The 16,375-nt window shown below is 27.6% G+C and overlaps 1 protein-coding gene across 1 annotated transcript; it reads right to left on the bottom strand.

Moving 5' to 3' along the window:
- Nucleotides 1–16,252, bottom strand: LOC107449916 (glyoxalase domain-containing protein 4; the record flags this gene model as incomplete). Its single annotated transcript, XM_043049312.2, is given in 9 exon segments — nt 1–87; nt 1,171–1,284; nt 4,809–4,895; nt 5,678–5,757; nt 7,271–7,321; nt 9,157–9,298; nt 11,814–11,934; nt 15,762–15,811; nt 15,888–16,252. Coding segments are annotated over 9 exon segments (822 nt in total), but the record flags the coding sequence as incomplete, so codon positions are not given.
- Between the last annotated feature and the right edge of the window lie 123 nt (nt 16,253–16,375).

The following is a 16,375-nucleotide window of genomic DNA, read 5'->3' as shown; positions in this document are numbered from 1 at the left end:
TTCATTAAGTAAGTTCTCTCCTTGGGGGTCAACCTTAGACAATTCTCGGAAAGCCTCATCACCCACGAAACAAATTTCATGTCCATCCTTAAAAACAATAAACAAATAAATTAGTAGTTAATTTTGTTTAGTAAAAAAATATTATTATTAAAATTAATTAAATCCTCTCCTATTTACAACTTTTATGCTTCGTTCCATACAAATGATCTAGATTTCATAGCTTTAATATAATTTAAATTTACACCAAAGCATTAAATGCAAACATTTAAAAACACAATGAATAGTTAAAAAGACTGTTCTTTTCCATTTTATATTAATGTATTCATATTGTAATCTATGTTTACAGAGATAATAAACAAAATGTAACAATTTTATGCCATTTTAGGAAGGTAATTATTTGTTTTATATTAATAACTCAGCCTTTTGTATATATATTTTAATAAGTCGATCAAGAAATAAAATACTTATGACTAACAATATTATTTTATTAAAATTTGTAGTTTAATTTAAACATACTCATCTGCCTTTTTCTTAAGAGGTAAAAAAGATAGAAAAATTTTCTAACAATACTTTATTTTAGAGTAATTAAATAACTATAAATTGAGTAGTATTTTAAATTAGCAAAAGTCATTAGGGTATTTGGGTTCTGGGAGCAGTAATTATCTAAAAATGGTAAACTACTTCATGTGAGAAAAAATAGGATTAAATAAATTTACTAAGAAAAAGTTTTAATAAGAAATTGAACAACTGTACATTATTTTCAACAAAAATTAGTGTATCCGGTTTATTACATAATATATATATTTGACAGTTGATAAACTTTTCATTTCTTTTGTTTTCACAAAATGCATTGAAACTTCATGTAACATAAAATAAATTTTAAACAAGAAATTGAAAACAAGATCAGATGAAATTGCAACAGGAAACTAAACACTCAACACTTTTTATGGTATACAGAAGGAAAAAAAATCAAAGGTTATTCTGTTTCAAGATAACATTGTTTTTTCTTTTTGTTGTTGCTTTTTTTCCTAAGAGGCTGCATAGCAAAGGTTGTATGAGTAATGAAAGGACATAGAAAATTGTAAATTAAAAATTCTTTAAAAAAATCAAATTTGTTACAAGAGTATTCGTAAAAGAAAAAAGACAAATTTTGAATCATGAATTGCTTACAGGGTCAGCCAAAATCACAACAGAAACTGTAGCTTTTCCAGGAGTATCCAAGCTTACTAAAGGAGTTATAATTTTATGTCCTGCCTTTTGTATTGTTTCTTGTATTTTAGATAACTGAAAAAGAAAGAAAAAAATTGCAATAACAATTTAGTTTTCAATTTTTTCTAAAGATTATGATATAAAATACAAAAAAATTAATAGGTTTTTCGACTAAGAAAAACACACATACGCAAATAAATACAAAAAAAAAGAGCAAATTATTCTGAGTTCTTCAAGAAGTTCCAAAATACTAATCTATATATATTTCTCTTATATGGCACCTATCTAGTGGCATTACCATAGTTGTTATTCATTTGACAGGTTATCTTAAGTAACAATTTAAATAATGTTAAAAATTAGTTATACATTATTTATTTAGTATTTTGTTGGATTGTCTTAATAATGTTGATTACTTAATTACATGTTAAGTACAGTAAAACCTCTCGGGAGCAACCACTCTCTGTTTCATAGTATAATGGTTGTTAATGGAGGTTGATCATTCTTAGAGGTTACCTCCATTGACTTTAAAATGTTATCGAAGTTATGTGATTTTTCACAAACAATTTTTATTTTAGTCAGTGTCATTTTCCAGGTGCGCAAATGCCACAAGTGTTGGCATTATGAAAACTGGATAGCTGAATAAAATATAGCTGTTGATATAATTGTGCATAAAAACAAATTTACCAATTATGAATGATAGAGCTGTTTTAAATAAATAAACAAACAATTATGTTTTTTGCTTAAGTTTCCATTTAGTTTTAAAATATAGTTAGTTTTAAAAGATGAGAAGAGGTTTGTTTGTTTGAGATGCTTAGTTTTTTTCTAAAATAATTTTTCTTTTTCTAATTTAGCTTTCAACTCCAAAAATAATTCTTTGATAGCATCATCTTTAGTCCACTCTGACTGCAACAAGAGGTTGTAGGTCTCTTTTAGAGATCTTCAAAAAGAGCTCTCTAAATAAGCTCACACAAATATTTTGAATACATTTTAATCTACTTATTTATTTTGTTAATTTTTTCTGTTGCGATTTTTTCGTGTTTCCTTATTTGACCTTCTTCGCATTTGGTGAAGAAGTTTGCCCGGTCTATGGAAAAAATTCCATGCATCCCATAAGTGGTCGTAAATAGAGGAGGTCACTACATAAAGATGGCCTTTCCTGGAGGTTTCACTGCATTTATTAATTTGGAATAATTTTGTAAATATATTTTTATTAGTTACGAAATTATTATTTAGATTTATTATTGATCCTTATTTAAATAACAAGAATTTTTAAACATGGACGGTGCTATAGTGCCACATACAGTAAAACCAATTATTGGTGACAGAGTTTGCTTCTTTCGAGCAATAGAATATATACATAAATATGACATAAGCATGTGACATATGATATATGATAGTGGGCCCAACTCAAAAATTCTGAAAATTTCTTGAGTAAAATCATTCAAAGAATTAATATCTTAATAAATTTAAATCACTGAAATTTTCAAAACAAGATATTCCAAATGAATTATATGCAGCATAATTTAAATGAATAATTATGTGTAAGTTCACTTTTATCTCTAATCACATTTATTATTCTACCAGAAAAAATATTTACAAATGAGATGCCAAGTAAAAATTCTGGTTCTAATATTTTTAAATAAAATATACAAGAATTTTTATATATATATGTGATCAATGATTCTTTAAAACTTCTGGACTTTGGATTTCCGGAAACTTTCGTATTGTGGTTAGCGAAATATCCAGAAATCCGGATTTTTTCCGGAGCACAATCACACATGCATAAGATATTCAATTTATGGCTTGTTCAATTTATGGCTCGAGAGGTACATGAGGAAGTAGTTCAGCACATAATGGAGCACTAAGAAGATATTTCGATCTTATCCATATATTTAACAATGAGAGGGTACCTACTGCAATACAATATTCTTTTTTAGGTTCAAAAGTGACCCTCAATTCTTTTTACAGCTTTTAATTGTGAATCTGAGAATTCTAAAGATGTAACTGCTTGGATTGCTGATATGTCAACTAGCACGACAACATTTTCAAATAACTTGTTGACTCTAACTTAAGAAATGAGAAAGAAAAAGTGAAATTTGACAAATTGAAAAGAAATGCCATTTTTTGCAGACATAACTCATGACGATTAAGGTTAGAGAACTAAGAAGAAAAAAATCTATAAAAAAGAAATTAGAGTCTAGAACAAACAAACCACTAATTTCTTGGCTGTCCACTATGAGGACATAAATAACATTAGTTAATAAGATGTTCAGTTGGAACCACTGAAAAAAATACACTGCAATTGACTGTTCATTGGTGGAGCTCAACTGTAGCAGAAATGTCATAATTATGACAGAAAATTTTATTCAGAGACAGTGATAAAAGACAGTTTTATCTGATATACTTATACATTTGTGCAGTTATTTAATAGTAGTGTACATTTTCACAAAAAGGCAAAAAATTTATGTGTCCTAGCAAATTTTGTTTTAAATATTAAAAAATGCTATAAAGTTTGATGAAATCAATGAAAAATATTTTTTAATTCTCAAGTGGTTTAACATTCTTTATTCCTTATTTATAAAAATATATTTCGTAAATAAGAACAGGCTGCCTAGCCAGATTTTTCAACAAAAAATAAGCACTCAAATATATCTTTAATCACTATCTAAAAAAAAATAAGTCATAATTAGGATCCGTGCAGCAGTAATAATTATTTTTGTCTATCGTTTAAAGTTCTTGATTTATAAACATAAAATCAAAAAAATTCGAAAACATTTTCAATAATTTAACATAATCATAATAAAATGTTTCTGATAAATATTGCAGAGAAAATAGTGAAAAATCATGTTTTTTTTATAGATTTTTTCAAGTTAATAAAATCAATGAAAATTATTGTTTAATTCTGAAGTGATTTAACATGCATTATTCCTTATTTATGAAAATATGTTTAGTAAATATGAATATAAAAGTCAATTTATAAAATAGAATTTAAAGTACTTTTTTGCAAACAATTAAAAAATCTCTAAAAATTACAAAACATATTTTGTAAAATTTTAGATTTTGTGCTACTCAAGCTAACTTCTGTAATACCTCAGAAACAATTAAAAATAAAATAAAAAACAATGTTGCCAAGAATAAAAATAAGGAGAGTAAAATTATATATAAAAAAAATTTCAATGAGCAAAAGTTTAAAAGAATTATTGGCACAATTTGAAGTAGATCATCAGTGAGATAAATAAATTTTATATATATCTTAAATATTTAAATTTAACAACAAATCTCTAATAATAATCTTAATCTTAATAGTGCAAACAGATAATGAAACTCACACCCACCAACTCATTCATTATTATTATTATTATTTGTAAATTATACATTTTAGAAGCAGAAAAATATTAAGATAAAATTTGTGACTACCTTTTATAACAGGAAACAAAATTATACAAATAGAATGGAACACTAAAACACAAATTCTACTAAAAAACAGAAGGAAAAAATCAATGCACATTATAGTTATAAAAACTCATTAATTACATTAAAAAATAGTTTTAAATTGCACTAAAAGTTGAAAATTAAATAGAAGACACATTTAATACTACCTCATTAGTTGGACAAGCGAAAGCAATTCTACCAAAAGCTTGTTCATGGCTGACAGGTTCATTTATTTCTACAAGTTCAAGTTTGCACTGCAATGAAACTATATGTTATTGTACAAATATCAAAATTTTGTTGAATTTGTCATATTTTCATGAAACAGTTATATTTAACCACAGTCAAATATATACCACAATCAAATTTTTAAAAGATTGTAGTACTTCTGATTGTAAACAATAAGCACATTTTATTATGTGTAAAAAATATTCCAAGCTCGGTTTCTTCTAGAATAGCTGAAATTTTTTTAATTGCTGGTTAATAGCAATTTTTTAACATCCCACAATGGATGAACTTTGCCTACAAATCATAATTCAATAATTTTTACCACAACAAAAATTATTAATATTTTAAAAATTGCAATTAGCAAAAATATCGCATTAATGAAAATCTGCACAAACTTTTCATTCAAATAGTGGTTTTCAAAACAAATTAACATAAACTTAAGGGAAAATCATAGTAACTGGTACAAATTGGATTAAATAATACATTTGAGACTACTAACTCAAAACAATTTCAATTATTTAAAATAAATTATTCATCACAGAAAGATTAACTGGTAAATTTTATAACAATTTTCCGCTTTAACCATTTTTTATATTAGGACACCTAATTTTTTTTCGCCCTGAAAAGTAATAAAATTATCATGGAAATTTAAAATACATTCCAAATTGTAGCTTATGTATACTCAAGTTCCATTTGGAAAATATTTTATAGTTTTATAAATATCAGTCTTTTAATATATAAGTTGAAAACTTATATTATTACTTTTTAGAAATATAAACCAAGAGTTTGAAAATAAAAGAATAAAAAATACTTGTTCAGAAGAATAACCCATTAATACTGTCTTATCTTCCTGGTTGAAAATTTTCATGCCTAGCAAGCCATTCCAATATTCTATTTGAAAAAATAAATAAAACAAAATGAAAATAAGGAAAGAATGAATAGTATATTTAGAAGAACAAAAAGTCAATTAACGATAACTCACATCTGAGGGGACCAAAGAAAAACTATAAATTATTGAAAGTTCAACTTACAGCTGGTTTGCATTTTCTTGTTTTTTAGCATATAATAAATTTGGATATTATGACTATTGCATAGATCATTTGTTTAAAAAAAATTGTAAACAGCAGAATAAAGAAATTTTAAGAAAAATCAACAAGATTATAAAATTTACAACTTTACTGTCAATTGAATTTCACATCTTTGCTAAATAATCCGACAATTTTCGTTAAATTAGGCATTTTTGAAACTTTGTAAGCAACAACAATAAAATACCCTTTTGTCTCTGTAAACAATAAAATACAAATATCTTGTAGGTGCAAAAATACAGAAGCATAAATGTTTCTTCTACACTCTATGAATCTTTACAGAACTTCAAATGATCACTCAAATCTGAGGGGAAAGAAAAACTATAACTTATTGAAAGTTCAACTTAGCTTTAGTTTTCATTTTTTTGTCTCTTAATATATAATAAATTTGGATATTATAATTAATGTATAGAGCATTTACTTAAATTTTTTTTGTTAACTACAGAATAAAGGAAGTTTAAGAAAAATAAATAAGATTTTAAAATTTACAACCTTACTTTTGACTGAATTTCCTATTTTTGTAAAGTAATCCGATATTCTTCATTAAATACAATAACAACAACAAAGTATAACTTTTGAATCTACATTTGAGTTTGATAGCACTAACATTTTAAGAGCTGTATAACATGTACTAACTTAAAAAAACATTAATTTCAAACAATGTCAATATCTTTGCCTTTACGTCTTTTTGTTTTGAAATTCTTTTGTTCTATAATCTTCTTTTTCAGATAATCTCCAAGTGCCGTAACCTTCTTTAATAGCTCTGACTCTTCCTAATCATCACACACCGAAATATTATTGTTCCCAGTAACTACTCCATAATTAAATTATAAGTTCTTTTGTTTTTTATGAACAGATATTATTTATCTATTCATACATCTTGTATGTCTACTTCTCCATAAATGGATTTTTAGGCAATATCTTTTCAAGCATAAAAAATCTTTTTTTTAGAATCTCGAGCGATTTATAAAAAAAACTTTAACAACATTTTGGGAATTGGAATACAAAAAAGAGGATTTTAAATTTTCAGCAGTTGCAAAAAAATTTTTTTGGCAATTAAATATATTTTAAGAAATTGAAGCTGACATAGAAATATACTTAGCAAAAAAAAAGGTGTCTGTTTGTACAAAAAATATTGCAAATAGACAGGGAATTCAAACTATTTTATGATATTGAAAAATTTGTGTTATCAAAGTTCATATTATTAAAGTTTGGCTCTGCAAGATTAATTTAAATATACTAAAAACATTAATAGTTTTTCTTTTAATGAGAAAAAAATTAGTAACTAATAAAGGCACAATTTATGTTTATCTACTTACCAACAGAACATTTAAGATTAGAACAGGATAAAGTAACCTTTTGGACAGGGTCTGAAACAAAATAAAAATCAACTGCAATAAATATTTAAGCCAACTATTTTTCTTACAAAAATGTTAAAATAAAAAGAGAATTATGATAATAATAAGTAGACATTTTCAACAATTTATAAAATAACTAATCAAAATCACTAATCAAAACAACTACAGGTGACACTACTTGCCATTTATAGTTTAAGCAATGTTAAAATATGGTGCCTTTTATGTTTTCAAAAAGTTTACAGAATTATTTTGCATGTTAAAAAAACTAGGACTGCTCAAAAAACAAGAACTAGTTTTTAATCATTCTATAATCAGTTTTTCTAATTTCTTTGACTAAAGTAATAATGCAAATAATTTTCAATTTCTTTCATTAAAATTAGATCCACCTCTGACAGATTGGATCCCTTGGATTTCTTAACACTAACCCTCAGTGCAGCTATCTACATAAAAATAATACAATATTACGTACTCAAAATGCTACTTTTGTTAATGTCAGACATATCTATGTAAAACTATGTCTGACAAATGCAAAAAACGTAAAAAATAAAATAACAAAAGAAAAATCTTGGGGAGCAATGAATAAGATTGAAAAACCCATACTTATTTAAGATGATTAAATCCCTGTAAAATGCGTGTGTGGGGGGGAACAGATTACTTGGATTAATTTTTTATCTAATGATCGGATCTTCACTTTCTAGAACTCAATCTTAATGGTTAGAGGGGGTGACATCAAATATGCTAATTAATTAGCGCAGATAATATTTTAAGGTAACCTACTAAATCAGATAATAAACACAGACGAGTAGTAGTGAAATAGCCTGTTATAAGTAGAGAAATTACTGTAGTTGCTACTTCTTTTCATAGTTTGTAGTGTAAATCACAACAAAAGTAGTGTAGTAATCAGTGCGTTGCAGTTAAGCAGTAGTTTGCAGCGATTCTTTGCAATTATTTTTAACGTAAATTAAGTAAAGAAACATGGTTCAAACACAACTAATTTTTCTAACCTGCTTGGTGCAAATCTTAAGCCAATAGATTTGATGCGACAGTCTCTATGACTGAATGTTAACAAGAATTATGACTTACGGTCAAGAGCAGCAACTTTTTCCCTTTTTTTCATAAAGGTTGGCAGCAGTTGTTTCATTGTTTTTTGGAAATCTTGTTGTCAAAATCATATGCGTAATTAAATGTCTGAATAATTGTTTTTGTTTTCATAAATCTGGAACAGGACAGCAAATTTAAAGGTCTATGATTGTGTCCAAACTGACCTGGTATAATACTTATTTCAGTTTAATCGAAAAGTATAGAAATAATTTAGTCGTATGTAAACCTTGCTGCTAAACAAAAAGTTATTGGCTTCAAAATTATTTGCCACTAATTTGAATTGCCATACCTTTAAATGTGAATGTTTTCTCGTGAAGACTTAAAGAATTTGTACATGTTATTCATTTGAAGGAAACATATTTTAATCAGTAATTTTTGAAGTACTTTATTCCATTAAGTAAATAAAAGAGCATTAAACACTTAACAAAATCACAAATATTTAAAAATTTCCTTGCATTTTTAAAATGAAATCTTCTGCTGAGAAAGGTATAAAAAGTTGGAGGTTAAAAAAATCAATTCACAAGAAAAATTTTTTGAATAACCTATACAAAAAATCAACAGCAGGGAACAAGAAAACACGCGCTAGACAAATAGGGAGAGAGTAGACCTGATCAATAACCCGAAAGTTTTGCACAAGGAGAGAGTACAATACCCCCTGCTGTAGAAACCACCATCCATTAAATCAGTAAAAAGCATTTCTCACCTGAGAAAAATTGGTATTTTAATAGCAAGTGCTAAATAAATACCTGATTTAGAAGAAGGTTTGTCATCAACAAAAAATTTATAGCCTCCAGGTGCTTCAACATAGTTTAACTCATTTCCTTGACTTATTTTCCAGCTTAGATTCTTGGCATTGGCCAATATATCTTTTGAATTTATTGTTATTCCCTAAAAGAAAAAAAAATACTTTTAAATTACAACATGCCAGTCAAAAGTGTTTTACTTTTTTACTTTGTTACCTTTTTACTTTACAGTGTTTTACTTTTTAATGTATAATAAATTTGGATATAATAATCATAAACCACAGAACAAAAACAGTTTAAAAAACATAAACAAAATTATACAATTCACAACTTTTTTTTAAATCGAATTTCACATTTTGATAAAGTAATTAGACTTTTCGTTGAATTAAGCACTTTTGAGTCCCTGTAAACAACAACAAATCATTTTTTTTTAATGTGCAAAAATATAAAAGCATCTATATTATCTCTGTTCTTTAAGTCTTTGGGGAACTTTTGAAGCCCAGCTTCTGATACATTTGGAACTATCACTTTCATCAATTTTTTCTGTGATTGATTGTATAAATTCTTCATCTGGAATTTCACTACAAAAAGCAATATTTTCAAAGTTTGAAAAATCTACTATTTCACATTCTGCCTCATTAAGTTCATTTAGTGTCACAGGCAAGGATCTCGCTCATTGTTGATTTTTTTAAAGAATCCATACTTACAGAAATTTTTTTTTCCACTGTCATCTCACTAGTATTATTACTTCAAGCACTGGAAATCAACTTCATGACTACAAACACATCAATTTAAACTGGGACTCAGTTTTCAATAACGTTTATTTTCCGGACTAATCATTCATAATAAAACAGTTTAAGATGCCTTTATAAGACTGTTAAGACAGACTTTATGATACCTTGATCCATAGACTGTAATCTCGCTGATGTCATTGTTGGCAGAAATTGCAAATTTATAGTTTTCAAATCATGTAGATAACTATGTACAGTACATTTATCCACAAAAATTATTACTTTTTGTTTTTTAACATGAAATAAACTAATTTCCTCATAAAATCTTTAAAAAAAAATTGTTGCCATCAAAGTTTTTTGTTACATTCAGACTACAAAGGAAAAGCTTTCACATTTTAATAATGGCGATTTCGATTCTTACCAATGACAAGAATTGAATCTGACTAAGACTATTTTCTCATTTTAATTCTGCAGCGATTTTCATCTTTGAACATCATTGCCTTATTAGGAAGACATTTGAAAAAGAAACATTTCATCAATATTGAAAACATCATGTTCACGGCAAAATTCAATTCAATTTTGGCTTCAACATGTTTGACAACTTAGCGAATGATTTTAGGCTGCAAATGATAAATGAAAAGGAATGAATATCTCATCAATGAAGACAAAAGGACTTTTCAAACAATATAGTAAAAATCTAGCATCAATGAGTTTAAATGTTGTTCTCAGATGTTAAGAGAAATATATTTATTTGATTAACCAAGGCACTGCACCTATACAGACAATGCTTATAAAACAACATTCAGAGACTTAGCAGATGTTGTTTAAGACATGCTGCATGAAGTGTGAGGAACTTCAAAAGAAGGAGCTGGGAAATATTTCACTTCGTTGGTAGTCGGAAAAGGTATTAGTATTCTTTTAGCTTTAAAGAACAATATGCTTTGAAAGAATGAATGATAAGAAACGATGTTCTCCCGAAGAGTTTTTTTAAGGGCGGCTTGCCCTTTGAAGTGCATCCTCTTCGCATTTTTTGTAAAAATAAGCAGCCATCCCTTAAAAAAACATAACCCTTTTATTCATATCCCATTTTGAAAAAAAATTAATTTTCAGTTTAAATAATAATTACACGCTGGTAAAATTATCTGTGTTTAATTCTGATTGTTAGAATTACTCTCATATGGTTAAATTTCTGTATTTTTTTTCTCTTTTTTTTTGTAGGGGGATATTAATAAATTTTTAAGTGATTTTTAAATTTTAAAACTAATTTTGTTAAATATTTTTAAAAAAAAACTTTAAATGTTTATTTTCTTAATATTTTCAGTTAAAATTGTAGTTATCCATCAATTAATAACTTTTTGTTATTTTTCGTGCAAAAAAAAAAATTAATATTCACAGAGATTGCTTTTTAACATGCCTTTAATTAGTTTTATGAACAACAAATTTTTCTTTTATTTTGAAAATAAGAAAGAATTACTTTTTTGGAAAAATACACAAAAAATATTACATTATATTATACGAGGGTAATTAAAAAATTGTTAATGATAAATTCAATTATTACTTAATATTGCACATTTTGATAAATTTTTAGAGTTTAGACTTTTCAAAACGCAAAGTGCCGTTTTACCCTAGGGAGAACTCTGTAAGAAGTAAATATCGAGTAATTGAGGAAAATTAACATTGAATAAAAAATAAAGAGGTTGGAACGCAAAAAATTTGAGTTAAAGGAATGTTATTGTACTTTGAATTATCACGAATTGACTGCAAATCGACTATACAGCAAAGCTGAGCAAAATTGAAGCTAAAATTTCCCATCTCCACTCTGCTTTTTATTGAATTACTAAAAGGGAAAAAAGCGTAAGTTACCAACATAATTTATAACAATAAAAAATATTTATGTCTGAAGTGAAAAATATTATATCCAAAACTTACACAGAAATCATTTCCTAGCTTATATGATTTGACTCCATAATTGTAAGTTAGTTCTATAACAAAATGATTATCTTCAGGGCCATATCCAATCATAGTTTTGCTCCATTTTCCATCATATGGCCTATAAAAACAAAACAAAAATATAAAAAAGTACCCATAAAATTTTGATATTTCCAAATTGGTACCTCTTCCGACAACTGAAATAGCTAAGGTGCGAAATTAAATAGACCTGTTTTTTAACTTAAAGTGAATTAATGTTAAATCTATATAACTTTGCCCAGAAATGGATAAGAGACTCATCTTTTAAATTAACCCTCTTTAGTGATACCTTTTTTTTGTTTTTGCAAATTACTTCTTTGAAGTTTTCAAAACTTAGTGATTATTTTGACATAGGTAGGACTGGATTATTTTGACATAGGAAGTCGCTGTATCGGCAGGCCGATACAGCGACTTTCGTTCCAGGCGATGCATCAGAAATCTGATTTAAGTCGTCGAATAAAGAAGACGAACGATATAGCGATATACAATATAGCGATACAAGACACGCAAGGACGCTCCAATGCCAACTCGCGCTGGGGAAGACGATGTTCGTATTGTTATATTGAAATGGCCTTGATTGATGAGTCGTAGAATCAGAATCAGTTTTGAGAACATATATCGTGATCTGGCATGTTCGCTTCCGCACCGATTAGTTTTTTTCCTTCTTTGTCGCGACTTGATATCGTTTCTTGTAGATTATTTTAAATGGGACTGACTTTTTGTGATCGCCGTCGTTACCTTGTTCTGAACGTAATCTATTATTGAAAAGAATATATAAAGAAGTGTTTCTTAATTAATTAGGTATATTTTTTTTTTAAAAAAACTTTCTCTTTTATTTTTAAATGTGAAAATTAATTTTGATATTATATGTTTAAGTATTATTTTACATGATTGAATTTATTACAAACGGAAATCATTTAGCACTTTGTTTTATTGAAGAGTATAATCGTTTTTTAATTTTCTTTCAATATTGTCAGTTGAATATATTAATGAATATCATAATTCTTTTGTTTTTATTTTTAAGAGATTAAACCTTACTTTGTTTTTTTCGTTCAGAATTCGGTAATTATTCAATTTAACTTTATTATTTATGTGAAATAATAATGATAAAAAATAGTGTNTTAAATTAACCCTCTTTAGTGATGTCTTTTTTTTGTTGTTGCAAATTACTTCTTTGAAGTTTTCAAAACTTAGTGATTATTTTGACATAGGTAACAATACAGACGTTTTCCACACAAAATGATGGTCTAGAATAATTGTAGTCGAATCAGATGCCTGGATATTACAAATAAACTGCAACTAAATATACTTTCGTTTCAGTCAAAATGTCAATGATGTAAATGAAATGAGGACAGGCAAGACGGGCGATCGCCCGGAGCACTGGATTACAGTGGTGCCGAATGAAACCTAAGTTTTATATTCCCTAAATTATTCATTTCCTTTCTTTAAAAATACATATTTCTGCCACAGTGGCTCGGGGAATTGAGCGCTCGCCTCCCAACGTGGTGACCCAGGCACAAACCCCACAGTTGGCTGGTCAATATGAATTCTGCTCCAGGCTCGCACCGAACACAATGCTGAAATAAATATCCTCAGTGGTGGACAGATCATGGGTTAAAATCCCATGTCATTGGACCAACTATGGGAAATTCTTGTGGCTTTCCTCCTCATGTAACACAAATAGGAGATAGCTCCATTAAAAAGTTCCCCACAAAAGTTAATCCACCAAAGCTTGATCTAGGAGTTTTCTTGTCTTCTGGATTGTGTTCATAATTACTAGGCTACAGATATGAATATTGATAGTCGTAAACTCAGAATTTGGTTGGGTGTTTAATGTCGATTATAAAATAAATTGTTTGAAAAATACAGTTAAGGGTGTTTTTTTTTTTTTTAATGATATATTCTTAGGTTAGCTTTTTTTATAGTTAAAATTCTGCATGTAAAAGTATCCAGGAAAGATATCTTCTCCAGAAATTTATGGCTCAGGAAACCATTCAAGAAACAAGGGTTGAGGAGAGGAAAGTAATAGCTCAACATTTCATGCAAATATTCTTAAAGGAGTCTCCAGTATTCGCAAAAGTCAGATATTTAAAATTCGATTTTTCAGGAACTATTCAGCTGATTTAGTTCAGATTATGAAAATGATGTAAAAATGTGTACTCCTTGCAATTCAATTTTCTTCATTATTAAAAATTCATTTTATGAGGAATTATCTTTGATTCTATTGCTTGTTCAGGCATTGATTCCATTATTTTGTGCAAAAAAAGAATTCTAATTTGCTTAAAACATTCTCAAAAAATGCAATAAGTAAAATAAACATTAAGGGGTCAAAACTTTCAACCGCTCTCCTAAATAAACTATCCCAGGTTGCTGTTTTCTTGGGTAAGAAATCAGTATCCGTCGTAAAAAAATATTTTTATTCAGAGAAAATACGTTCTTGCATATGATTTTGAAACTTTAAATATCATCCAAACAAGCTAATGAATATATTTGAAGTCCGTTCCTCGAATCTTTGAATGCTCCATTACGTGATAATTAGATCAAAAGTTAGTCAAGGTGCTTAGTTTTTCCCCTCTTTTTTTTCTGAGCAATGTACACATAAACTTGTGTCTCACATGTATTTTTAATATAAAATTAATTTTACATAAATCTTAATATTCTAATAAATAAATCTTAATATTTTTGCAGAAATTAATCCCATTTAACCTCAAAATGTAATTTGAATTTAAGTTTTTCATCCAAATATCTCACTTTCAATATACCCCCTCTACTTAAGTTACTACTAGTCTACTAGTCTACTTAAGTTACAGTAAATAGATAAATGAAGTTTAAATACAGATGAATGAAGTTTAAATAGTTCATAATTCCAGGAATTTATCTGAGTTTTAAAATATACACATAGATTTTTAAGATGAAAGTATTGTGTAAATGATACATAGTTGAATGTTTAATTTTTTAGAGTAATTTTGATTGTAATTACAAAAAAAAGCATAAAGAACTTTACCATGATGGAAACAATGTGTTGATTAAAATGTTGAGGTCACATTCAAATCTTTTCGATGCAGCAAGAAAAAAAATTAAAACTTATTTTTAAATTAAAACCTTATTTGACGGATAAAGATATATTTTTTTTTACATAATTGGTTTAAAAATAATAAAATTAGGCCATAAACCATCTATTCTATATCGTTTTTTTTACGTAATTGGTTTAAAAATAATTAAATTAGGCCATAAACCATCTATTATGCCGTATTAAAATAGAAATACATAATAATTTACGCAATTAAATAAAAACATTTTAATCCTTATAGGAATTCAATATAAAACTTGATTATTCATGTTAATAATATTTTAAAATGTTACGATCAAAACAAGTAAAAAATTGGAGTGCGTGAAAAGTATTTCGAATAATCATCTTTCACAAACCTACTCTACTTCTTCCCAGAAAATTTTAACACCCCCTAGAAGTTGGGACCCTGAGCAAAACTTTTGAAGCGAAGAAAGTTTTCAATCAGATTATGCTAAATAACTATTTAAAACCTAAAAAATTTAACATAATTTCTCAACTTAACTTCAAGTAGTAAAACAATTAGTATGTCAAATCAGTATCATTGAAAAAACGTCATTTTGTTAACACCATTCGATGTTGTTAATTTACGTCGCACTAGAGCTGCACAATGGGCTATTGGCGACGGTCTGGGAAACATCCCGGAGGATGATCCGAAGACATGCCATCACAATTTTGATCCTCTGCGGAGGGGATGGCACCCCCGCTTCGGTAGCCCGACGACCTTAACACCATTCGAGTAACTTTCAGTTGCTAAAATATCCTCCTTTTATTTAGAAAGATGATCATTAACGAAAATTCAGTTAATAAAATGTTTTAATAAAAGTGTAAACATGAAATACCCATTGCAGGTTGCTTTACAGCCTTCCTCAAATTCTTCATGACGCAAAACCTAAAAAATAGAAAATTTTATTAAATTTATATATCCTGCATGAATTTTTTTTAAAAAATGTGTTAATAATTATTACTTTCATTCCGAGAACTTTCGTATAAAACTTAATAGTCTCTTTTCTGTCACCTATTTTAAAAACAAAATGTAAGGCCCTTGCAGAGTTCATTTTTACAGGTAAAATTAATTAATATCTTAATAAATTATCCTAACAAATTTAGTAAGCGAGCGGTTCAGTACTTTAGGTTTATGTCGTTAAAAGAGCTTTTTTTTTTTTTTTTTTAGATTACTTCTTATTTGACCTGATATCTGTTTTAAATATTGAAATTCAAGTTTTCTTTGAAAAATGAAATCCAAATTGGACGGGAGCTGGTTTTGTTTATTTGTAGGCGTAGATTTGTAGAGTGCGACGAGCTCTGTTGTATATTGTTTTGAATCTGAAGTGTGATCTTCAGAGTCATTCTAACTGCATAAAAAATCACAAAAGCGATATCAAAGCTATCCGCTGGAATCTGATTAGCCAGTTTTTCAGAGGCGAATGTTTTTTTCTAATCAGGTTCTAAGTTA

The sequence above is a fragment of the Parasteatoda tepidariorum genome, chromosome 3, assembly GCF_043381705.1.
Source record: "Parasteatoda tepidariorum isolate YZ-2023 chromosome 3, CAS_Ptep_4.0, whole genome shotgun sequence".
In the NCBI taxonomy this organism is placed as follows: Eukaryota; Metazoa; Arthropoda; class Arachnida; order Araneae; family Theridiidae; genus Parasteatoda; species Parasteatoda tepidariorum.
Note: the sequence above shows the minus strand (reverse complement) of the source record. Positions and strands in the feature narration are given on the sequence as shown.